The sequence below is a fragment of the Sinocyclocheilus anshuiensis genome, unplaced genomic scaffold (genome assembly GCF_001515605.1).
Source record: "Sinocyclocheilus anshuiensis isolate Anshui unplaced genomic scaffold, SAMN03320099.WGS_v1.1 scaffold173, whole genome shotgun sequence".
NCBI classification, from domain to species: domain Eukaryota; kingdom Metazoa; phylum Chordata; class Actinopteri; order Cypriniformes; family Cyprinidae; genus Sinocyclocheilus; species Sinocyclocheilus anshuiensis.
The window spans coordinates 65,961-91,437 of record NW_015536480.1 but is presented as its reverse complement, the minus strand read 5'-3'; the positions used below and the strand labels follow the sequence as shown (position 1 = coordinate 91,437).

Genomic DNA, 25,477 nt, shown 5'->3' with positions numbered 1-25,477 from the left:
GGTTATCAAGGCACATGTGATCTAATTTGGCCGTTTCTCTGCAGACCTTGGTGTCGCCCAATAAAAAAAAAAACATCTCTGGTACAGCTATCCACTTTCATAACCATATATGACGATGAATTACACTTGCTTAACTGTAGGGGGCTCCAAAATCGCAAAAGTAAACAAAACAACATACACTAAAAAATGCTGGGTTGTTTCAACCCAACTTTGGGTCAAATATGGACTAACCCAACCGTTGGGTTACATTTTTACATTAAATTTTTAACCCAGAAGTTGGGTTAGTCCATATTTGACCCAAAGTTGGGTTGAAACAACCCAGCATTTTTTAGAGTGTACAGTTGCTTTAATGTTTATTGTTACGTCATTTTAAAATGTGCATTATATTGTACAAAAAAAAAAAGCTAGTAAAAAGTAGTGAAGTTAGCAAAGACCAAGATTTTTGCACTTTAAATAAATGACACATTTCGCTTTTCTTTTTTTTTTTCAGTTTGCCTTAAATCGTATGGATGACGTTAGATAGCACAGGTGAAAAAAAATCCCATAGACTTACATTTATATCACATTTATATCAAGAAACCAAATGTAATAGAGACTTGGTAGTGGGCAACCAACTAGTAATTCCCTAGCCACTGCATAATAACATGCTGGAAATAAACCATGACACCCTAGCATTGTGAAGGCGAATTTTGCATTTTTTTATATACAAAAAATGTAATTTACTTAAAGCGTATGGGTGTAAATCTGGTATTCCAGCCAAAATATCCACTTAGACAATGAGCAATGACCATTTTGTCACACTACAGTGTAAATGAGCAGCCACCAAAATCAAAAAAAACTAACGCTCTGTTCCCTGGAACACTTTACAAGCATTTGTTATAATGTAGTGAAAGTCATGAAAGAGTTTAAAATGATGACACAATGACTTCTCAAACTAATAAATGAAGGGTGAACCACAATAACACATTATGAGGCAAGGGATTGTTTCACTCACATTTTGTTTTTAATTCGATTTAAGGGAAATTGACACAGAATTACACTTTGAAAATTCCCCTTTATTCCAACTTTTGCAAAAAAAAAAAGTCATATTAGGACTAAGAGGGTCTCCCTCTCTAAATGAAGGTAGAGCCAGACGTAGCTTTAAGTGGTAAGGTATGCAGTGTTGTCTGATTTCGTAATATGTCTGAAAGCACCATATTTACCCTATATTAGTGTTGATTGCTAAGCAACGCATCATTGAAGAAAGTCCTCAGGAGAGAAAGAGAGAAAGGAAGGGGTGGGTGGAGGATTGAGTGACCAGAAGATGCAGAAGTGCTTCCCTGGATCTGCTTGTGATTTCAACAGAGAATCATGCAAGACTGACTTCCTTCATTATCTTCAAGCTGTTCAGATAGTATAGTTCGGACAATAAAATAACAATGCAGTCCTGACAGACATTTTTCTGTTGTTCCATGTCCAAATGAGTGCACTATTTCTCTCACTGAATTAAATTAAACTGATACACATTATCCTTACACACTGAAGGACATTTTTCTTCCCTAAAAATTCAAACTTAACATTTCAAACAGAGAGACATAGGAAATATCGTTCAGCTAATTTAAAGGGCACCAAATCACATCTTAAATATATTTTATTAAGAAATTAATCATAAATAAAAAAGCAGGCGAGACGTGACAAAAAAACGGGGCACATTTCTACTCGCGTCACACAATATTAAGTCAAAGACATGACATAATATAACTACGCGGCAGCTGGCAACTGTAACATAGGTTGACCCTAATACGGGAAATCTGGGAAATTCTGATGGATGGACACAAAATCTGAAGTTCTCTTTTGCGCCACGATCTGATGAACTTGTGTGACCTCACGCGCCAACGTCAATCATGCGCGTGCGTCAAATAACGGGAAGAAGATAAACCCCGTTTTGTGAATAAAGCACAAACACACACACACACACACACAGACAGACACACACACACACACACACAGACAGACAGACACACACACTCACACAGACACACACACACTCACAAGAAAACGCGTAGATTTATAGACTAGTGACAAGTTACATTTAAATGTCTTATTCAACTGACAATTGGTGTTTATTAAATTTTTGCATGAGAGCGTTGCATGTGTGTGCATATATATATATATATATATATATATATATATATATATATATTCTTTAAAGTGAGCACTTGACAATAAAAATAAAGAAATAAAATAAAATAAAAATGAGGGTTTTCAAAAAAAAGAATGGATGTATGGATTTAAAGATACAGTTTACAACTTTGAAGACATTTTTTTTTTTTATTATAAATTTTAAAATGATAAAGACTGCAATTTATCACAGAACTGGGCTAATACTCAACACCCCACTTATAAATGTTTCAGGGAAATACAATATCATACAATTTCATAAAAAGGCCTGTTTAAAATTTTCAGAACCAAATCAAATTCAAAACAAAGAACAAAATTTAAAAATGTTTGGTCTAAATTGCATGAAATATAATGTAGGATTACAGTAAAATAACACTTAATAATCATAAGAAGGGGCAAGGCACTGGCTCAACTTACCCCATGACTTTTGGCTCAAATGACCCCACTTCTACCATTTTAACAAACTTGTATCATCCAGACGATTAGAGCTAATGTCATGCTAACAGTATTACAAAAGCACAAACGTGTGATATTTTTCCAGATTTGTCTGCACTGTAAAAAAAAAAAATCTGTGACATTTACGGTAAAATACCAGCAGCTGTGGTTGCCAGAACTTCACAGTAAAAAATATGGTAGCAACATTTTAGGTTTTACAGACTTAACTTAAACTCACAATAAAATACCGCATTTCATTCATTGATGTAATGCTAATAAACCAACATATTGAAGTACTAATATCTGTTTTGAACCATTGTAATGCACTGATAACCACCAAAAACAGGTGGTGATCAGAAAGTCACATGATGAATCAAAGCTCATCACAAACAGCTTTTCTAACCGGCTTTCTGACAAGATGCGCATTAAATATCGCATGCGATTTATCGTGCAGCCCTAGATTAAACCCTAGTGTACACAACTGATAAGAAAAAACTAAGAAGAAACATGTTATTTCAATAAAAAACATCAACTATGAAGTGTCATGCAGGGAATTCTGGGAGTGTCGATTTACAGTTTTTCACTGTAAATTATACAATGACTTTTTCTTTTTCACTTCCAAAAACCTTATTTTTAACAGTATTTTACTGTAAAATCACATTAAATGTAATTACATTTATTCACCGTATATAGTATGGAAACTTACTGTTAACCAGTTAACAGGTTTTTACTGTAGCATTTTTACAGTCTTTTACTGTTAAAATCACAATCTTTTACAGTGTGTAATTGTTGTTCAGACATAAGTATGAAAAGAACACTTTTTGAACTTAAATGTAGTTACCAATTGTTCATGGGCCTCTCTTCATCACAGAGTGAGTCAAATGGATAACCCTTCATATATTTGTAGTCACATCACTAATTTTGTTTTAAGGTTAGAAACAAGGGGTGGCTCAGCTTATTATTATTATTATTATTTTAGAATGTGATCAGTAATTATGCTAGACATTAGTAACTGGTTTAATCCAGGGATGTCAGTGGTCATTGTCCGAGGCTCAGCATTACCTAATTCTCTTTCTGCAATAGTGCAATTCACAATATTACTCATATTTTAATTTACTAACGTAAAAACAATGACAACATATCAATAAACGACCTAAATAATGAGGGCATGATGACTAAATCGGGGCAAAAAGTCATATGCAGACTACAATGGGCGGAGCTCAGATGCGAATAAAAAGCAGGGCCGTTCAGTCTGAGCGCACACTGTCCTGACACTAGAGCCTTCTCATCAGGTTAGCACTTTCTCTCTTGTCAGGTTTTCGTCTCACCCTTTTGTGAAGTCCGCGTTTCAAAGGCAGTTGGTCTTTGGAAGCAACTTGATTGGGGAAATCCAGGACGCGTCTGTTTCTGTCCGCTGAAGATGAGCCGCTCGCGCTGTGTTCCTCTGCTGCTGTTAGTGCTCTGCGGAGCCGCAGAGTTTGCCGAAGCCTGCAGCTGCTCTCCTGAACATCCTCAGCAGGCGTATTGCAATGCGGATGTCGGTAAGATTCCATGCTTTTAACTGTTTCATATCCATAACCGTGTCTATATTATATCAATACAATGTCGTGTGCGTATTTCAGCACGTCTATGTTATACATCTTCTTTTATTCTAAAAACATGGTAAACTTTTAAGTGGGTTTTATTTGGACTGCATTCAATAGTATTTCCTTTCAAATGCCAAAGGAAACCAGCAATTTTATATAAGATTTCATTCATAGTAGTGGACAGAACCACAGATGTAGATACCTCTAGGGTCAGAATGTTAAAAATGTTTATGTGCTAATATGCTGTTATTAATAACAGGGCTCTCAAAAGAACACAACAGAACACACCATGTTTTCCATCTTGAAAAAAGTAGCATTTTAGCTTAGATTTTTCTTGACTATCTATATTTTACAGAGTCCTTGTGACTCGATACTTATAGGCTACTTACTATAGCAGTTACAGTAAGTTACCCATAATTGCTAACAACTAACCCTATAATAAGTACATGTTGTTAATTAATGGTATGAACTCACAATATAGTTCCTTTTTTTTTTCTTGTGTTAAAGGGGTCATATGATGCGATTTCAATTTTTCCTTTCTCTTTGAAGTGTTACAAGCTCTTGGTGCATAAAGAAGGTCTGTAAAGTTGCAAACACTAAAGTCTCAAAACCAAAGAGATATTCTTTATAAAAGTTAAGTCAACCACGCCTACCTAAAACGCCTCGTTCTAACACGCCCCCACATGTCTACGTCACGATGTGGGAAGATTTGCATAACGCCGCCCAAAGAAAGAAAGAACGCAAAGAAAGAAGGCGTAACTTTTATTCTCGCTGTAGTTGTGTTTTTTTAACTTTAAACCGATTTCATTAATTTCATTACACCAAATACACAAAATAATGTTCTTTTTAGCAGCATCATATGACCCCTTTAATATTTCTAGATAATCCAGTTAATTACATACCATAGAAAGGTACTTTATATCTCAATTGATTATTTTCTCTCTTTTTTGGAGCTTCATGGGCAAAAACTAAAGGATAAGACTATTCATAACAAATAACTGTTGAGTCTCACGTTATACAATAAGTGAGTTATAAACAAAAGACTCAAAACAATACAATGAACTAACATGATTAAAAAAGGCGGTTCTGACGTTAAGCTCTGATTGGATGAGTCACGTCCATAAGTCATTACGAAATAATTTAACACACCTGTTCAATTCTATGTAACAGTACATCAAGGTGTGACATTACTTGGCAACAATAAATAACCACAAAAACTAGCCTTCACGCCATATCCAATAACAAGTTCTGCTAAGTCTTAACACAGACATCCTACTCTTTATATTTGCGTTATTCTCTTTATATTCATCACTCTAAAAGGTAAATGATATCAAGCAGTCTTGTCCACTGATAGCTGTGCAAATATGTACCACTTTTCATACTTGGACATATAATAATGTTGAAGTGATGGGAGAGAATCTTAGACTTAATTTGAGCTGTCACTGTGTTTAACCTGCCTCTGATATGGCTGTGATGCTCTGACCTTCAGTGTCCCTTCAGTATTACATGACCTATGCATTTTCCATTGTTTGTAGTTGTAGTTAAGAGACCTCTTTCAACAGACTGATTACAGCTTCAAAAATTGAGAAAGTATTGCCACATGCTAGCAACATATTGTGGTGTGCCTTTGACGTTAGTTAGACGGTCATTACATGACTTGCGATGGTGAGACTTGGGTTACTGGAGTCAGTCACGGTCATGGTGTACCCCAAAACCGCCCACCCACCTATGCGTTTAGTGATTTGCTGAAAACAACATCTGGTGCCCACCACAGGAATTGGCAATCTCATTCATGTATGCAGCACCATGATGCTAGCTGTTTAAAACTCCCACATGACCTTGGCCTGATGGTTTTTTAAATTCAACCTACACTCTTAAAAATAAAGGTGCTTAAAAGGTTCTTCACGGCGATGCCATAGAAGAACCATTTTTGGTTCCACAAAGAACCATTCAGTCAAAGGTTCTTTAAAGAACCATCTCTTTCTTACCTTTTTATAATCTGAAGAACCTTCTTTCGCCACAAAGAACCTTTTGTGAAACAGAAAGGTTCTTCAGATGTTAAAGGTTCTTTATGGAACCATTTAGACAAAAGAGGTTCTTCTATGGCATCTTATTTTTAAGAGTGTAGTCAAGTTATATGTATTTACAATACAGAAGACAATAGTGGCATTATTCAGCTTAATTTAGTTCAGTGTGGATTCAGTTTAGTTTCAATAACAGTGTCAGTGTTGTAAAGTTCATCCATTATGAAACAAGTTCAGTTCCTCTGTAAAGCAGCTCTACAAGGCAATGGTGTCAGTATTCAGCTCAGTGTTGATTCAGTTCAGTTTAATGACAGTGTCGAACATATAATGACACCACGCACAATGGCTCTCAGAAAAAAGTTGTGAGTTTAACGTTTCCTGCAATAGATGTTTAGAGGTGACTTGTAGGTTCCCCTTAACATGTGCACGGTATCCCGTGACCTTCAGAGCCCGTAAATGAATAATGCAGAGGGCTCTCATTTCCCCTCACATACCTGGAGCTGAACACAGCACCCACACTGTGTGTGTATCTTCCGCCTTGGCGTGGAACGAATGTGTGGAAAAGGGAGGCTGTGATTAAACCAGCATAAACCCTGTATGTGTGTGTAGTTACTGATGAGAGAGGCATGCCTCACTTGAGACTGGGATCCTGTGGGTGTATTTGGCATTCTGAGTGTGTGGCCAATAGAAAAGACGCTCTGTGTTTGGGCCTAAATATGCGGACGGTATGTATGGGCTCTCTGAAAACTCCAATATATAATGGGGGAGTGTTTTATAGGGATATTTTATCTTTCTTATTCCTATACACTACCATTTAAACGTTTGGGGTCAGCAAGATATTTGACTGTTTTCGAAAGAATTCTCTCATGCTTAACAAGTCTGCATTTATCTGATCAAAAATACTGTCAAAACCCGAAATATTGGTATATTACAATTTAAAATAGCAGTTTTCGATTTGAATATATTTAAAAATGCAACGTATCCCTATATGATAAATTTTCAGCATCATTACTCCAGTCAGATTTGCTGCTCAAGAAACATTTCTTATTATTATCAGTGTTGAAAACAGTTGTGCTGCTTCATATATTTGTGGTCGCCCGTGATAATTCTTTTGATAACACTTCATTTTAAAGGCCAATTCTCACTCTTAACTAGTTGCTTATTAACATGCATATTATGAGCATATTGTCTGTTTGCTAGTACTTAAGATAATAGATCCCTTAATCCTACCCCATATCTAAAGTTAACTACTATCTTATTAACTATTAATAAGCAGCAATTTAGGAGTTTAAGGGAAAACTCTTTAATAGTTAATAGTAAATATGTGTTCCATATCCTAAAGTGTCACCATTCTTTTTTTCCAGGATTCTTTGATTAATAGAAAGTTCAAAAGAACAGAATTAGTTTGAAATAGGAATGTTTTGTAACATTTATAAATGTTTTTACTGTCATTTTTGATCAATTTAATGCATCCAGGTGAATAAAAGTATTAGTTTATTAAAATCTTACTGACCCAAACTTTGGGGAAAGTTACTTTTAAAAGTAATGCATTACAATATTGCATTACTCCCTAAAAAAGTAACTAATAGCGTTACTTAGTTACTTTTTATGGTGTTACATTAGTTTTGCGTTACTTTTTCTCACCTGGGTTGGGCTTGCTAACAAAAAATAAATAATAAAAATAACACTGTTATTTAAAACGCATGCACACACACACATACACACACACACACACACAATTGTGATGTTTAAGTTTGCTTATTTGTATGGTTGAATTGGGCCATCAAAGGTCAGCAGTGAGATTAAATACATAAAGTATATTTGTGTTATTCAACAGATTTGATTATTGCAGATTTGCATCATAATCTGTTTTTGAGCTCAGATATTTTGTTGTAAATTTAAAAGTAATGTGTTTACTAGTTACTTGAAAAAATAATCTGATTACGTAACTCATGTTCCTTGTAATGCGTTACCGTAACACTATAGAAAACACATAGCAATGTTATAGATTCCCCTCAGAACATCCGAGCAACTGCATAGCAGCATGCTATCGACCTTTCTAAGGCAAAGCAATGCCGAGGCACAGAACACCATGGGAACCACCCAGCAATGCTCTAGCAACCACCTTAGCAATGCGGAGTAAACAGCACTCATGGAAAAGTCTAGTCTTTCAATGTCTGTTTTGTTCAAAGCATGTGATCCTGAGTTTGCTTATTAATGGAAAGATGAATTTGGACTGAGCATTTGCTATTTGTATGTCAGCAGCTCTATGGGGAACAGGTAGTGTGAGGGTGGAGATTAAAGCGGCAGGGCGAGCGGGGGGCAAACTGCCTGCTAGAGTCAGACTGCTGACTGGCTTCCTGAATATCAGGCTGGGAGCACATTCCTCACACTGCCCTCCGCTAATCAAATACTCATGTGTCTCTATACACACAACACTCAGCACCTGTAGTACAGAGCAGAATAACAGCAGCTAGATAAATCACCTTACTTTGTAATTGAAGGATAACACCCATTTAGGCCTACAGTAGGGTAAAATGCGCAAGAAACATTTCAAGTTAAATGGTTTATATTTGAATGGGGTTTTCTCTCTTTGTTATTGCAGTGATCAGAGCCAAAGTAGTCGGACGAAAGGAGGTGGTCACCGGCAATGATGTCTATGGCTATCCAATCAAAATGATCCGATATGACATCAAACAGATAAAGGTTAGTGGAGTATATTTGTTTTGTTGTTTCAATCCTACACTGATTTTATTTTCATGAAGCTAAACACAATACATAATGCTATGTTGGTATTATGTCGGAATTACCTTAATTATGACATGTATACAGTTACTGCGATGCTCCAAGTTGCAACATAGCCTCATTAGAAAAACATTTCTCGAAGACTCCAAAAATGTACTTATATTTATAATTTAATGCAGTTTCCGGCTCAAATGAACTCTAGTAGCAGCAAAACTCTAACAACGTTCATTCATTTTCAAAGAAATTATAATTACAGGGGCAGTTTATTGATTAATAAAGACTTATTTTTGCACAGTTCCTTGCACAATACCATGTAATGACCTAAAAACAAAATTTGTAAACTAATACATTTTGACATTTGCAACACCATCTCCTCATGTGTGGCTTTTCTGGCACCTGGTACAACATTGCACTTAGGAAAGCACTTAGGAATGGACTTGGGTTACAATAAAAAAACCTCAAAGACTTGTAGAAGCAAGATAAAATAGCATGGTCACTTCAGCAAATGTGTTTGCTTTTGTTAACATCAGTTAGGTTTAGTGTGGGGTTTAGTTTAGCTGGTATGCTATATACAAACGCCAATCACCGGACATTTCTTTTCCGAACTGCTGCGACACATAAAACAACCATTGTAATGAAACATTGCCAGATTCAAGCTCATCTGTTTCGGATAAAACTAAATATGCTTTTAGCACTACTCGCTAGACATTTCACTTTGAAAGAGTCATGAAATGCGCAATAAGCAACCTAACATCATTTTGCCACAGGTGCATTTGCACAAGTTGACAAACAAAGAAGGCATACCAAATCTAATTTTTTAAATACTAGCGCCACAAAGACTTCGAAATCGTAACAAATCGTAATATTTTAATGACAGTAATCCGGACACATGGATGCAGCATGTTTACAATGATAAACCAAAAGAGAAAGCCAAGAATCTGTCTCTTGACTGCTTCGTGCCATCTTCTTTCACTAGATGTTTAAGGGCCCTGATGGAGAGATTGATACCATCTTCACGGGCCCCTCCTCAGCTTTGTGTGGGGTCAATCTCGAGAGCAATGGCAAAAAGGAATACCTGATTACTGGTAAGAGTGAATAACTATGTTGTGAAAGAATAGTGTTCAAGAAACAGCATTTGCTTCTATAAACTGTAGAAGCGTTACCTTTATACCAATACCATCTCATTAATCTGCACAGGTAATATGGATTCAAATGGCACATTGCGTATAAATCTTTGCGACTACATTGAATCTTGGGAGTCTCTGAGTATGACACAGAAGAAGAGCTTGGGTCAGCGCTACCAGATGGGCTGTGATTGCAAGGTATTGCTATCTATCTATCTATCTATCTATCTATCTATCTATCTATCTATCCATCTATCCATCCATCCATCTATCCAGCTATCCATCCATCTTTCCATCTATCCATCCATCCATCCATCCATCTATCCATCCATCTATCCATCCATCCATCCAGCCATCTTTCCATCTATCCATCTATCCATCCATCTTTCATCTATCCATCCATCCATCCATCCATCCATCCATCCATCCATCCTATCTATCTATCTATCTATCTATCTATCTATCTATCTATCTATCTATCCATCTATCCATCCATCCATCTATCCAGCTATCCATCCATCTTTCCATCTATCCATCCATCCATCCATCCATCTATCCATCCATCTATCCATCCATCCATCCAGCCATCTTTCCATCTATCCATCTATCCATCCATCTTTCATCTATCCATCCATCCATCCATCATCTGTCTATCTATCTATCCATCCATCCATCCATCCATCCATCTATCATCCATACATCTATCCATCCATCTATCCCCATCCATCCATCTTTCATCTATCCATCCATCCATCCATCTATCCATCCATACATCTATCCATCCATCTATCCACCTATCCCTCCATCCATCCATCTTTCATCTATCCATCCATCCATCCATCTATCCATCCATCCATCCATCTATCCATCCATTCTTCCATCCATCCATCTATCCATCCATACATCTATCCATCCATCTATCCATCCATACATCTATCCATCCATCTATCCATCCATCTATCCCTCCCTCCATCCGTCTTTCCATCTATCCATCCCATCCATCCATCTATCCATCCATCCATCCATCCATCTTCACGTTCTCACAGTTCTTCTCCTCTTGTCGTTGTGCAGGTCGTCCAGTGTCCCATGATTCCCTGTTCCATTAACGACCCCATAGAGTGTCTTTGGACTGACTGGGTGCTGGAGGGAACAGTTCAGGGGACCCAGGCTCAGCACTACACCTGCATTAAGAGGAGTGACAGCAGCTGTGCCTGGTACCGTGGATCTGCCCCTCCTACAAAAGAGTTCATGGACATTGAGGACCCATAAGCAAGTCCTCAGCTTGATCACTCATTCAGAAAATCCCCCACAACACAGCTTACCTTACCTTAAACTCACACCTTAATTCTGCAAATGCATTCTAGAGCTCATGAAACCTGTCAAGAACATGTTTGGATCACCCCAAATTCAAAAGAAAAAGATAATATAGATGGTAATATTTTTGTATGAATGAATGAATTAAAAGAAATAATGAATATTTTGCATAAAGAAAATAAAGTTTGAAAGCATATAAAAATGCCTGTCCACCGGATTTTTTAATTATAGTATTAGGAATATATATTCTCATTATCGTATTACAGTATTTTTAGATCATAGAGAATTACAAACAAACTAATAAGTAACACATCCGAACACTCTACGATGGGATGAGAATTATGCTGGAAATATAATGTTCTAAATTTTCCTTTTGATTTTAGGGTGAATTATGATGAAGCAATTCTGTAGCATGACAGGATGCATACATTTGGTTGCATTTTAATATATCAAGTGAATCTTACCTCTAGTGTTGAAATATTTTTTTATGACAGGCAGAAAAGTTCTCTTAAGCACTTTGAGAACTTTGTGAAGTGTTTTTGTAGTATTGTTGCTCTCCAATAAAGAGGAAATTGGTTACAACATTGTTTTTCACTTCCTCAAGCACAGATTGAGTAAAGAGTTCTTGATATTTTATGTTGCCATTATTATTCTTACAATGCAAAGCAGAAAGACTGAAGTAATTGTGCCATGAAGGAAATTCTGTTGAAATTGTCATCGTAAAGAAAAAAAATGCTCTTTTATAATTTGAGATACACTACCAGTCAAACCAGTTGGACACACTTGACTAAATTTGTTTCTCAGTTTAAATTAAAGTACTTTTTAACAAACAAATAGAACATAGTTTTTTTGTCACTACACATAGGGACATTTTTGTCCCCATACTTTTTTTTTTTGTGTGTTATTTTATAGTTTTGTTGTACGAATTGTTTTGAGAAATGCACATACATTTTTGCAAATATTAAGGATGATTCGAGAAATGCACCAAAGTGACTGAGAAAAACTGTAACTATTATTTTAAAATGGAGAAAATAGTAATGTGTATATATATATATATATATATATAATAATAAAGTAGGCCTAATAGTCAGAATCAGTAGGTGTGTCCAGACCTTTGCTTAATAGTGTACACTATATAGTATACGATAGTGAATGTGAATTGAATTCATGGGTGTGTAAGGAATGTAAATCATAAGTAAGATGAAAATTCTATATTGTACTGTGCATGTAGCAACATACATAGATCTGGCAATGATGTATGTATTTTGTAATATATACAGGATTTTCTAATTTACATCAAAATTATCTTCTTTGAATGTGTCCACAAAATATATGCAGTTTTTTTGGTAAGTTGAAGTGGTTAAATTAGTGAATGCTCTAGACTCTGCATTCCTCACAGAAAACTGCATTTATTGAGAGTTATGTCTAGTAAGGTGTAGAAATTGTTTTTTACCCATGATACTTTTTGTACATTTGTGTTCTTTCCCTTAGTCCTTCGACAACTTTTTTTGAAGTAGTGTGAGATTTCCAGTGCTGGAACCATTAGGAAGACTTGTTGAGAGCTAGCCTTTGCATGCCTTTTAAAGTTAATTGATACTCATTGTTATAACTGTTATAGTACTCATGAATAAAGGAGCAGAAATGTCCACTGAACAATTATTATTTTTCATTGTCTGTTCAGCTATATTCATTTACATGTGCCTTATTTTTATTTCCCCCCATATTATAACATATTATATATGTTAGCTATTTATAATTAATATTGTTGGTAGGGTCGCGGGGGGTTGGGGGGGTGTTATGGTCTATAACCTAATTCATTCATTCCTCCTATTTATTTATTTATTATTTATTACAAAGACCCTCTCATATGATGACCCTCTTATGAATGACCCTCTTAAAAATATGCATAAAAATACAGTGCAAGGAAAATCATTACATAAAGACACTTGCAAAATTATTTGTTTATATATTGTAATTGTACAAGAGCACAATGAACTTATTAACTTGTATGTTTCATGTCTACACAGTACATTTCACAGTTTGTTTTTTTTTACTTGAGTATTGTACTTAAGTACACTTTTTGAGTATCTGTACTTGAGTATCTGTACTTTACTTGAGTATTATTTTTTCTGGAAACTTATGACTTTAACTTCACTACATTTGAAAGACAAATGTTGTACTTTTCACTCCACTACATTTCTATCAAGGTCCTCGAAGTAGAAAGCCTTTAGCAGCTTTGAAAGTCAGTGGGTGATTTTTTTCTTCTCTAAAACGTGACTTTCTTTTTTTCAGACAGTTTATCAGTAATCACTCTTGGGGCTACATTAAGTGATTTCCCATCATTTTTTGAGCACTGACCAGTTCCAAATGTGATATTTATTTACAACAGTTCAATAATAAGAAGTTAATATTGTGGTATATATTAGACACAATATTGTCTGATTTTGCTAAATTGTGTACATGAAAATATGACCTATAAAGCCACAGAAGAACTCTTGTGCGTCTCCTAATAAAACACAGTAGGTGTTGGACTTGACGCAGCACTGCACAGACCGTTCTGTGTGTGACATCAAAGTACAGCGAGAGCGATTAGACAGCATTTTTCTAAATTTTTGTTTTGATGTCAAATAAGTTGCTGTTTTGCATTTTTGTTAAAGCAGTGTTGCTGTTGTAAAGTTATACATTTACAGTTGTGTTGCTGGGTTTTAAAGCAGGTTTGATTTTGTATTTTCTTCCTTATCACTCTGTATCTACAGCAATTTCACTGTCCACTCTGTTCAAATGTGGATGAATGGCTACACATAGATGTGTCCAGAGCTGTGTGAGATCACTACCATCCTGCTTTTGTGGGGGTGGGTAGGGCTGTTAAATAATAATATTTTTTTGTTTTGTTTTTTTCCTCATAGGTTTTTAACATTCTAAAAGCTCTTTATTCCAAAGATACTACAAGCTAGTCAGTGTATTCAGTAGGTGTAATGTATTGTAAGTTGCTTCAGAGGTATTGCAAGTATTACATACAACAATAATAAAACAGTGCATTGACATAAATAAGGAAATTTACTTTTGGTACTTAAGTACTTTTAAAAGCAAGTACTTCTGTACTTTTACTTAAGTAAAAATCTGTCTTTACAACTTTTACTTGTAATGGAGTTGTGCACTGCGTTTTTCACATCGTAACCTTGTGAATCTTCTATTTTCCAGCGCCCTCTAGCGACCCCTTCGGTGTCCACGGACCCCAGTTTATAAATGTCTGCCAGCACATAAGGCAGCCTTCAGTCAGTCCGCATACTCGGCGAGTAAACAACGCATGAATCGACAGGGTCCATGTTAAAAGTCAGACTTGCCTCCTCTGATTGGACACTGGAGCTATGAACGAGAGAGCCGTTCTCAAAGCTGATTGGCCGCTCCGTCACGTCAATCACACGTGTACACGCCCTTTTATAATGCAGCATGGGGCAGAGAACGTAACAAAATGAAGGCTTCGTAGCGGAATATAGTCTTAACATCAGAGCAAATCAAACGATTCGCGGTCATTCACGGATGGGTACGTATATGATGTTATTCGCACGCGTTTGGAGGCGAGTGACGGAAGAATTTGTGTTGTTTCTTCAGAAAACGCCTGTTTTGAGGGTTAGCAGCACATTGCAGCAGTAACGTACATGAACGCCACGTTCGCTTTGTGAGGCTCAGCTCAAGAAGTCAATCTGTTAACGTTATATCTGCCTTAAACATCCAGCCGACCGCGATCATTGTCGCTACATGTTACGTTGAATGCCCAAATGTGCAGAAACGGTGAACGCTGGCGATGAAAACAGCAGTGTTTACGCGAAAGCGGATGCTAAAGTAGCTTGTTAGCTTGTGACTAGCAGCTCATATGGGATCTAACTAACGTTAGCGACGCAAAACAGCGTCTCTACATTGACAGTAAATGTGCAGTCTAGTGGTAAACAATCCGAGCTGTTAACCGAACACTTATAAGTTCAACCCAAAATTACATTAGGGTTATTCATAAGCTGTCATCATCATGTCCTTGATCATCACATGTTTCTGAATGCACCTGCATTGTAACAATCTCTAATAAATGCACTGTAAAGCTACAACAAACATTGTATATTAAGTGTCAGTTGTAATTTGCTGATGCACTCCGAGCTATAGTTTACACAAAGTTTGAGGGAGGTGCTTTTGTCATATCTTATTTACTTTATAAATAAAGTAAATTTGGCGCGGGCTGCACGTGCATGTAATGGCCATCCCGCTGTGGAAGTTACTGAAACACGATTAGAGAAAATATAAACTGAACACACAGAGAAACAGTAAGCACATTTTAATAAACTAGATAGAAGCTGGAAGCCCGACAGCTAAATAGTAATAGTGGTTAGTGTGTACTAGTTATAAGGCACAAGGCATGAGTCCTCACTGGACACGTGTTTTCAGCCGGAAATACACTTTAGACATTACCTCAGCGAAATACTGTACCATTGATGTATGGATAATGAAACATTTTTGGGATAAATCTCTCGGTATGCCAATAATGTAATGTTATTAGGCTAAGTTTTATAATACAAGTTGGTACAAAGCCGCAAGAATTACCTTTTTTTTTCATGTAGTCTTAATGAATGGCATAAAAATGCAGTTTTGTGCTATTGTTTTAGTGCAGTCTTGTGTTTTAAAGGCAGTTCTTGTGTGTTAAACATGTCGTTTTACTGGGCCAGTTTTATAGTTACTGTTTCCTGTCAAACCTTTGTAAACTAGTTTGAGCTATATAAATGAATGCATATAAATAAGCTTTCTATTGTAGATCCGTGGGTGTAAATGATAATTTATTGTGTTTAAGACAACCGTGGCAAAACATAAACTATTGTAGTAATCAGTCAGTAATTGTGGTGTAAAGTCGTTTTAATGTGGATTTCTTGTCCAATAGAAAAAATAATGGAGTTTGGAGCAAGGGCATCACTAGGCCTTTTTACCAGGGAATACCCCCCAGTAAAATATTACTGATAAATATTTGTCTAGTAATAGATTTCTGTATACTGACTTGAGAATATTTAAACAATCATGTTGTATGTTTGCTATCAGCTGTTTTGAATCTGAACTAGTGGTACCAGATTTTTCTCTCTTCTGATGTAATCGGTCATAAAGGATACTTCATAAAACAGAAAATGAGCCCATTTTAGGAAACACAGCTTTTAGATGTCTAATATCATTTGTCAGCAATTGAAGTGGCTTTTTATTGTGCATACAGATTGTGAACGACTCCCTACTGCAGGGACGGATATTTAATTATTGTCCATATATTAATAATATTAGTGAAATAGGGGGACACTTTTTGAAGGGTGGCATGGTGAGGAAAACCTAGAAACGGAGTGTGTTTTGTGTTTGTGTGTGTGTTTAAATCCCGAATGATTTACAAGCTACATTATTAAATATTAATTGCATTGATTCTCCTCATTCTCTTGATGTTCTTGACATATACTCGTTAATTGTCCATTTGTATGTTCGTGTTCTTTATAGAGTCATGTTGCTTTTTATTATGCTCTTGTAAGTTATCAATCATTCTAGCATTGAAACCTGAAATTTATCATTTCTCTCTGGAATCGAGGTTTCTCTATAGTTTCCTTGAGCCCAATTGAATAAATGGGGATAATATTAATACAATCTTTGTTCATGCTCTGTGTAATTAATCTGCTGTTAAATATATATAGGCAGTAGAGTGAAGAGATGAATGTCTTAGTGCACACGAGCTGCACACAGGCGCAGGTTGTTACATCACTGCATTCAGCTGACCGCAGCTAGTGCACGGCTGTGTCACCATTAATCGCAAGCACACATGAAGGTTAGTCTGCCCTTGTGGCTCTGATGCATGTGCAGCCTGCTTGCTGCTCCTCAGCTCTGTACGTCAGCACTAGACCTGATGAGTAAGCCCATGCAGGACCCAACTCAGCCTTACTGTTCCACTAAAGTGTGCATCTTATTTTTTTTCTGAAGATCTATTGCGACTTTGTATGACAAATTACAGCCACCTAAAAGAGATGCTTTGTGATTGTTTCTAATTAAACTGGTTATGATTGATATTTTGAGGCACAGAGCTTTTTTTTTTATATGTTGTCAGTTCTCTTTTAAAGGGGTCATATGACGTTGCTAAAAAAGAACATTATTTTGTGTATTTGGTGTAATGAAATGTTTATGCAGTTTAAGGTTAAAAAAGACATTATTTTCCACATACTGTACATTATTGTTTCTCCTCTATGCCCCGCCTTTCTGAAACGCGTCGATTTTTACAAAGCTCATCGGTCTGAAAAGCGAGCTATCCAGTGCGTTGTGATTGGCCAAATACCTAAAGCGTGTGACGGAAATGTTACGCCCCTCACCATATGATGCCGTGTCCCGGCACGACGAGACAAAACCAATAAAACCTATTACAAACGAGGCATTTGTTGCTTGCATCCAGTGGGGACATAATTACTGATTATAACTTATACTGTCTTTTTACACGTTGCGTTGCATCGCGCCGCGTAAACATAAAACCATGTCTGCATTTGTGATCGGAGAAACGACAAACAAAACATTATCTGTCAAGGCATGTGAAAGCTTTGTGGTTTGTGGCTGACTGACACTTTCTGTTGTTCCTGGTGTCTTGATTGGTTTGAGCTGTACAGGCTCTTGTTTTCAATTGCGTCTTGCACGGTTTGCCAGATGAGTTTCATGATATATTGGCATAAACTTGAATGAGCGGGTTGAATATGTCAGGTTTGTTGTTCTGGATTAACTGCATGTTTGTTTTGAAGAACTGAAAAGTGATGCTAAAGCTTCTAGCTAATCAAGTACATGTTTGAAACTCAGAATTTCTGAGAGCTTTAATAATGGAGCAGTTTCTCTAATTTTTGTTCTTTAATCTGTTTTTATTCAGTGACACATAATGCCGATAGTGGACAAGCTCAAAGAGGCCCTGAAGCCGGGCCGCAAGGACTCCAGCGATGAGGGCGACCTGAACAAGTTGCTGGCTTCATCTGCCAAGAAAGTGCTTCTGCAGAAGATCGAGTTTGAACCTGCCAGCAAAGGCTTCAGCTACCAGCTGGAGACCCTCAAGACAAAATATGTGATCCTGAATCCCAAAAATGACGGAGCTGCGGCGCAGAGACCGACTGAACCTGCTCAGATTAAGAGACAAAGTAAGATATCCAACACAGACCTCAGGCCCACTGTTTCAGTACATTTTAACATATGTTAATAAGGAGTTGTATTTTCATAAACATCATTAAATTAACAGAGAGGTTTTAGCAATCATTAGATTTAAGCTAAAAATGTTATTAGATTCTAGTATTGCTGCTCCTTTGGAAAAATAGTTTTATTCTTTTAAAACCCTTGAAAATATTTTTAATCAAGTTAATTCATATTTAGTTTTAGAATTTTAGAGAAAAATCTGTCTTAAGTATGTTTTGTTTCTTTCAAAATTGCCCAAAAAATTGGCATGGTTTTTGAAAAAAGCAAACAAACAATATTCAGGGTAAAACAGTAGTACTATTTAACAGTAAATATTTTTTCGTGACTGAAATCTAGGGCTGCACGATTAATCAAAATTAAATCGCAAAGTCGATAAATCGCGATTAGGCAGAAGCTGCAATTGCCATGCGTATCTTTCAGTGAAGCACGGTTATGTGATCAGCAGTAAATCTCCATCCGAAGGCCAGAGGGCGCTCTCGCACTGAAACTCCAAATACGCCTTGCAGAAGAAACTCAGGAAATCCCTATAGCGGTTGCTGAATAAACAGAAGATTTAACTGCTTTCATTAATTCAATGTGATTAATAAACACACAACTACGACAATATATGGTTTATTTGAGTTCGTCTTATTATAATTTTTATTATAATAAAGTATATAATAATGCAATGCTAATCGACATAGCCTTTATCACTGCTTAGCATACTATGAAATATGTTGCGTGCCTTATTCTGTTTAAGAAGCCCATCATCTCACAGAAGGATTTATTTCAAACACTCGACTGATGTTATGAAGTGAGTTTGGAGTAAAACCATATTAAATGTGGTATTTTCACATGCTTTCAGATGGAGCAGCATTTACTACACAGAGCCGTAGTTCTCTGACAAGCTACGCAAACAGCTTTCATAATCACAGAACGATTTCTTCGATTAAATCATCTGCGATTATGAATGCGATTTTGCGTAGCTTGTCAGAGAACTACGGCTCTGTGTAGTAAACGCTGCTCCATCTGAAAGCACGTGCTGGAGATTTACTACTAATCACAGAACCGGCTTTACTGACAAGATGCGCATGACAATAGCATTCGATTAATCGTGCAGCCCTACTGAAATCAGTTTTCGCAACCTCAGGCTAACAGTTAATGCAGTGTTTCCCCTGCCATTATATAAGGGGGGCGGCCCGCCCCCCCAAAGGCACCCCCCGCCCCCCTTGAAGGTCAAGTTAATTTTATTTTCTCTATAGCGCCAGATCACAACAGAAGTCATTTAAAGATACCTTTCCTATAGAACAGGTCTATATCTCGTTCTTTTATTAAACAAAACTAAATAGCCTTATGTTATTTATCTTATTCACGCGACGACATGTAATTTCGGTCTCTACATTACATGGTCGCGCTCTCTGCATCGCGCACAGCGGAGTTCCGCCCCGATGCACGCAACACACACACACAAGTATTTGTAAATGTTAAGCCGCAAAATGACTATTTAAATATGAATTCTGCGTGTCTACGTGTTAATGAATGGCGCAGATGCGCGGTTTTGTGTACTACTTGTACTGAAGCGCGCGTGGCGCTTCCGGTGATATTAACGTCTGCCGTCTCACTAATGAGGATATAAATACATGAACAACGTCTCCAGAACTGCTCTGAGAGTCACTTCATGAGCATTTTACCGTTTCATTTGAGTAAAACGATCCTCATATCATATACACACAGGAATGTAAAGGTATTCACGGCAACCCGTCAAAATAAAAGTTCTGTTTAACTTGAGGGCATTGGCAGAAATATATTACTATTGTTGAGTAGAATGTACGTAACAGGCTGCTACTACTACTAAAATTATTAAAACCTTATTTTTAAGGAATATTCATACAATATTTCTTCAATGTTTTAATTGTAATATTAAATCCCCTTTATTTTCCAAAAATAAAATTGGTTTAATTTTCATTAATTAAAAGATAAATTAAATGACTGTTTTATGCCTTAAATGTAAATGCACAACACAGAATTTCCGAGGAAAAAAATCATTAGGCTATTGGAAGAATAAATAAAACTTGTTTTTATGCTTTCAAATAATTAGACATGTTTTGGTAACAATAAAACATAAGGTTGGAAAAAATAAAACATTTCATAGGGCCCTAAACATGTAATTTTTGTTAAACTTTTGATAAATTGTTTAAGTTTCATGATTTTAATGAATTAGAAATGTTTTTTTGATTAATAAAATTTAATTTAACCATTAAAAAGGAGTCCAGAAAAATTCAAACGGGAAAAAAACATACCCCCCCCCCAGGTAAACCTAGGGGAAACCTAGTAAACCTAGGGGAAACACTGTAATGCTATTGTGATTTGGTGAATTTCCCTTTGGTTGTTGGTTGTATGAAATTCCCAATCAAATGGATTCCTATTGAAATGACTGGATGTCGCCTGTAAAAATTTGCTGAACAATGGTAAATGTTACCACTAGTGCTGTCAATCGATTAAAAAAAAAGAATTAATAGCTATTTTTTTCAGAACTTAATCTCGATTAATCCCACCTAACATTAAAGCTTTTAAATATACTTTTATATTGCAATCAAATTAATGTAGCAACAACATAAAGACTTTGTTTAATGGCATCTTTTTTTCTAATATTTAACCATTGACTATAGCCATTCAACATTGCAGTATAATTGAGAGCTATCAATGTTAACATTCATTAGACTTTAAAGAACAACAATTTCTAATTTAAGTGAACTTAAAACAATCTTTACATAAACCCATTATAATAAATGTCATATTTACCTGTGCCCTTTAGCAAGTAGGAAATATACAGAAATTGATTAAACTTATCAACACTACATTTTGAATTAAATATAGATTAATCCTTAAAGCTACAAAAGCAATTGATTTCCTCTTTTGTTCTTTGATGAACAGGCATCACAGCAGCTGGGTTATTTGGCTGCTATAACTTTTAAGAGCTGCTGCTGCTGAATGTGTCATGAATCTGACACGCATGTTTGTTGTTTCATTCGCGCTTTAATATGAAATGATACAGGCTACAGGAAAAATAACTTTTACTGACATGTGGTCTGACAATCTCATCTGACCGCAGTTCATTGTTGTTCCACTAAAGCTCCTCGTCACCTGTACCGTTTTCCACACTCGTTTGAGCACCTGCCGCTGAATTGGACTGTGCGTCTGAAAAGTGTCCCGTTTGATGTGGTTGTAAAGACGTTATTATGTGTCTAAATAAACGCAATTCTTGTCAAGAAAAAAGAGACAGAAGCAGCTGTTTTGAGTGGGGTGGTCAACCCTAGCCCCGCCCCGCGTTAAATAGGAAAAATTATGCGCTAATTTTGACGGCACTAGTTATCACAATTAGGCCTGTCGCAATAATCAATATATCGACTTATCGCGCAATATATGTACATGACCTCAATAATTTTTGGTGACGCAATATATCGCCCATTATATTTACTTAAGAAATAATGTCACCATGTTTTGTACATTCCACTTGCGCCTGTGTCTTTTGCAGCTTCTTGTACATAACGTGGTGTAGTCATGAAGTGCTAGTTCAAATTTAAAAAATGCTTCTACAAAAAAGTTTCATCTGCAGATATGGCCTTGTTTAGGGATCTGTGCCTTTGTGCATACGGACATCTGACTGCTAAGCAGTGATTGTGTTTTTCAGCAATAGTGTGCACCCTTCATTTACAGAGAAAAGAAGGTCCGGGAAAAATCTGTAGATGAAAAAATCTCCATACAAGTTCTTTGTGCCTTTTTTCTTTTTTTCTACTTGTTACTTTGCACTTTTTGTTAGAAAATGTTTATTTACCATTTATTCAGGTTTTTTTAAGGTATCTAATATTTTGATACTTAATTTCCATGATCTAAATATTCTTAAAAATTAAAAGTGTGTTGTCATTTGGAAGTGTGTGGGCCTTCTTGCATTATTATGCTGTTACATTATTATTATATATTCAGTGGCATAAAATGGTCTTTAAAATGACAATAATATCGCTTATCGCAATTATTTCTGGGGCAATATATCGCACATCAAAAAGCTGTTATCGTGACAGGCCTAATCACAATTTACTAATGATCCATGATCCACAATGAATCCCATGTGCGCATAGTTTTGATATTCAGCCTTTAAATGATTTATAATGCCGATATGGGTATTTCTTAATTAACTGGTCTCGTCTTTTGCGACAGTCTCAGAGAGCTTGAGCATCGGGCAGAGCGATGGGATCCCTGCTCCGCAGAAGATGCTCTTTCCTGGAAACAAGCTGTCCATGAAGTGGGAACGGGTGTATCGGGTTGGAGCCGGCCTCCACAACCTGGGCAACACCTGCTTCCTCAACTCCACTGTGCAGTGTCTCACCTACACCCCGCCACTGGCCAACTACCTGCTCTCAAAGGAGCACAGCCGATCCTGTGAGCAAGAGCTTCAGTGAATATTAGAATGTGAATGCTTGAACAGTGTATTGAAAGCCTGCAGTTGCACGTGCTTAACTTGATAAAACTTAGTGCTCAACGAGTCTGTACTTACCTTGAAATGTCTGTGCCATTAAACTGCATGTGTTGTTATTCAGGTGGCTGTGCATATGTTGATTAACTAACTTACGCTAAATTCCTTAAAGATTCTTTTAAGACTGTTGAAAATTGTGTTCACGTGCTTGTTTAACCTGTTTATTATAACCTGGTTTCCAAAGACTTGTGGGAAACCCTGGGTCTTAAATAAGAATGACAGCTATTGAAAGAACAGCTAATTAAATTGACACATGCCCTGATTTTTAGCTATTTTGGCTTATTTTAAAGCTTTTTTTTGTGTTAGTTTATATCATCTGAAGCCATTCTTCTTTGAACTTTTCTAAGAACTCCTAGTGTCTCACCCTGATTGAGAACCACTGGTTTAGAGTATACATGATTTAAACAATGCTGACTTTTGTAGCGGTAGCTGGTTTGTGCCATTTCAAGTCTGGAATTCATTATGAATGCTGATCTCCCTTTTGTCTCCTTCAGGTCACCAATCTGGATTCTGCATGATTTGTGTAATGCAGAACCATATCATCCAAGCCTTTGCCAACACCGGCAATGCCATCAAACCTGTATCGTTCATCCGAGATCTGAAAAGTAAGAGCTTCCTCTAAAAGCTGAACCAAGTTTGTTCAAGCAAACATGCGGCACTTCCAAATGGCTTTAGAAGCTAAAAGAGATGACGTACTGGTTACAGGAAGTGCTGCTGATGACTACTGTGGTAGCGTGTGACTAAGTGTTGAGTCATGAGATTGTGTTCCCGATACTCTTGGGAGTGTCGTTTCTGTTTAGCACATCACTTTTCTTTTTCTCTATCCCTTTCCTCAGTTATCCTCTGACATAACCTGACTTGTTTTCAAATCCTTTAGAAATTGCTCGCCATTTTCGGTTTGGGAGTCAAGAGGATGCCCATGAGTTTCTGCGTTACACCATTGACGCCATGCAGAAAGCTTGTTTGAACGGATATCCCAAGTAAGACTACTACCGTAACTAAGTTTGAGTTTGTTTTATTGGATCAGAGGAATAATGAACCCTTCTGTTCACAGACTGGACAGACAAACACAGGCCACCACCCTGGTCCACCAGATTTTTGGGGGTTATTTGAGGTCTAGAGGTAAGCACAGACATCACGTCAACTTCTAAGGTAAACATGATGCATTGAAATCCAAGAGTGTGTAATCTAATAAAAGTGTGATTATTTTGCTGTCTATAGGAAATTAAGTATTAAACAGTGTGATCATCATATGCGTTTTCACGATTGTTATATTGTTACTTTTGCCTGAGGTTATGATAGAGAGATATTCGCTATATTACCCAGCTTTATATGAATAGATAAATCATAGGAAAATACAGTAATAGATGCACTTCCATTCAAAAGTAAATAGAAGTATTTTATGCCTCCCAAGGCTTGCTTTTATTTGTTCAGAAATACAGTAAAAACAGTTATAATGTGAGATGTTATTGCAATTTAAAATGCCTGTGTTCTATTTGAATATATTTTAAAATGTAAATGTTTCATTACTGTGATGCAAAACTGAATTTCCAGCATCATTAGTGTCACATGATCCTTCAGAAATCATTCTAATATTCTAATTTGCTTCTCAAGAAACATTTCTCATTATTATCAATGTTGAAAACAGTTGCTGCTTCATGTTTTGTGGAAACCATGAGCAGGAAGTTCAAAAGAAGAGTGTTTATTTCAAACCGAAATCTTTTGTGACATTATAAATGTCTTTACTGTCAGTTCTTGATAAATGGAATGCATTCTTGCAGAATAAAAGAATGCAGTTTTACAAAAACAAAAACATTGGCATGCAATGCACACATCTGTATCTTTATGTTGTGTTCTTTGTTTTTGCAGTGAAGTGCTCTATTTGTAAAAGCGTGTCGGATACGTATGACCCAATCCTGGACATCGCTCTGGAGATTCGGGTGAGATTCTGAAACGCCTGTGGTTCAGTCACGTCAGGATGATGAATGCGTTTTGTCCTAGACTGAAATCTCCTCTCCCCTTTCCTCTTCAGCAAGCGGTCAACATCGTTCGTGCTCTGGAACTATTTGTCAAGCCTGATGTTTTGTGTGGCGAGAATGCCTACATGTGTGCCAAGTGAGTTGTGCAACCATAAGCATGGGTCTTTCTTAGAAATTTATTCAATACTAGGGATGTAACGATTAACCGCGAGCCGGTTGAAAATCGATTCAAATATGTGACGATTCAAATCGGTTGAGATGCTAAACAAATCGCGATTCAATTAGGGGTAGGAGTTTATATGAATGTATGTCTGAGGGGAACTTGCTGTCTTTCGATGGTATTTTTCTTTTCCTCTTGCCTCTGCATAATGCATATTCA

General features: G+C 36.6%; 2 protein-coding genes across 3 annotated transcripts in view; both read left to right on the top strand.

Annotated features, from left to right (window-relative positions):
* Positions 1 to 3,833: 3,833 nt before the first annotated feature.
* timp2b (TIMP metallopeptidase inhibitor 2b) lies at positions 3,834 to 11,505 on the top strand. Its single transcript, XM_016470041.1, has 5 exons — positions 3,834 to 4,136; positions 8,811 to 8,911; positions 9,927 to 10,035; positions 10,148 to 10,272; positions 11,146 to 11,505. Exons 1-5 carry the CDS (start codon positions 4,016 to 4,018, stop codon positions 11,341 to 11,343), a joined length of 654 nt encoding a protein of 217 aa, XP_016325527.1. The 5' UTR covers positions 3,834 to 4,015; the 3' UTR covers positions 11,344 to 11,505.
* Positions 11,506 to 14,818: 3,313 nt separating this feature from the next.
* usp36 (ubiquitin specific peptidase 36) overlaps positions 14,819 to 25,477 on the top strand; it is a 28,010-nt gene continuing 17,351 nt past the window's right edge. The window contains exons 1-8 of one of the 2 annotated variants that reach the window (XM_016467346.1): positions 14,819 to 14,932; positions 18,296 to 18,557; positions 22,804 to 23,025; positions 23,614 to 23,724; positions 23,997 to 24,099; positions 24,174 to 24,241; positions 24,989 to 25,059; positions 25,152 to 25,234. In XM_016467346.1, the coding sequence (XP_016322832.1) occupies positions 18,305 to 18,557; positions 22,804 to 23,025; positions 23,614 to 23,724; positions 23,997 to 24,099; positions 24,174 to 24,241; positions 24,989 to 25,059; positions 25,152 to 25,234 (911 nt within the window). In that variant the 5' untranslated portion in view covers positions 14,819 to 14,932; positions 18,296 to 18,304. The remainder of the gene's footprint in view (positions 14,933 to 18,295; positions 18,558 to 22,803; positions 23,026 to 23,613; positions 23,725 to 23,996; positions 24,100 to 24,173; positions 24,242 to 24,988; positions 25,060 to 25,151; positions 25,235 to 25,477) is intronic. The other variant, XM_016467263.1, reaches the window with a different exon arrangement.

Coding starts and splice junctions, on each gene's coding strand:
- timp2b (XM_016470041.1), top strand. CDS start 4,016: ATGAGCCGCTCGCGCTGTGTTCCTCTGCTGCTGTTAGTGCTCTGCGGA. Junction 10,036..10,147: donor AAAGGAATACCTGATTACTG/GTAAGAGTGAAT, acceptor TAATCTGCACAG/GTAATATGGATTCAAATGGC. Junction 10,273..11,145: donor AGATGGGCTGTGATTGCAAG/GTATTGCTATCT, acceptor GTCGTTGTGCAG/GTCGTCCAGTGTCCCATGAT.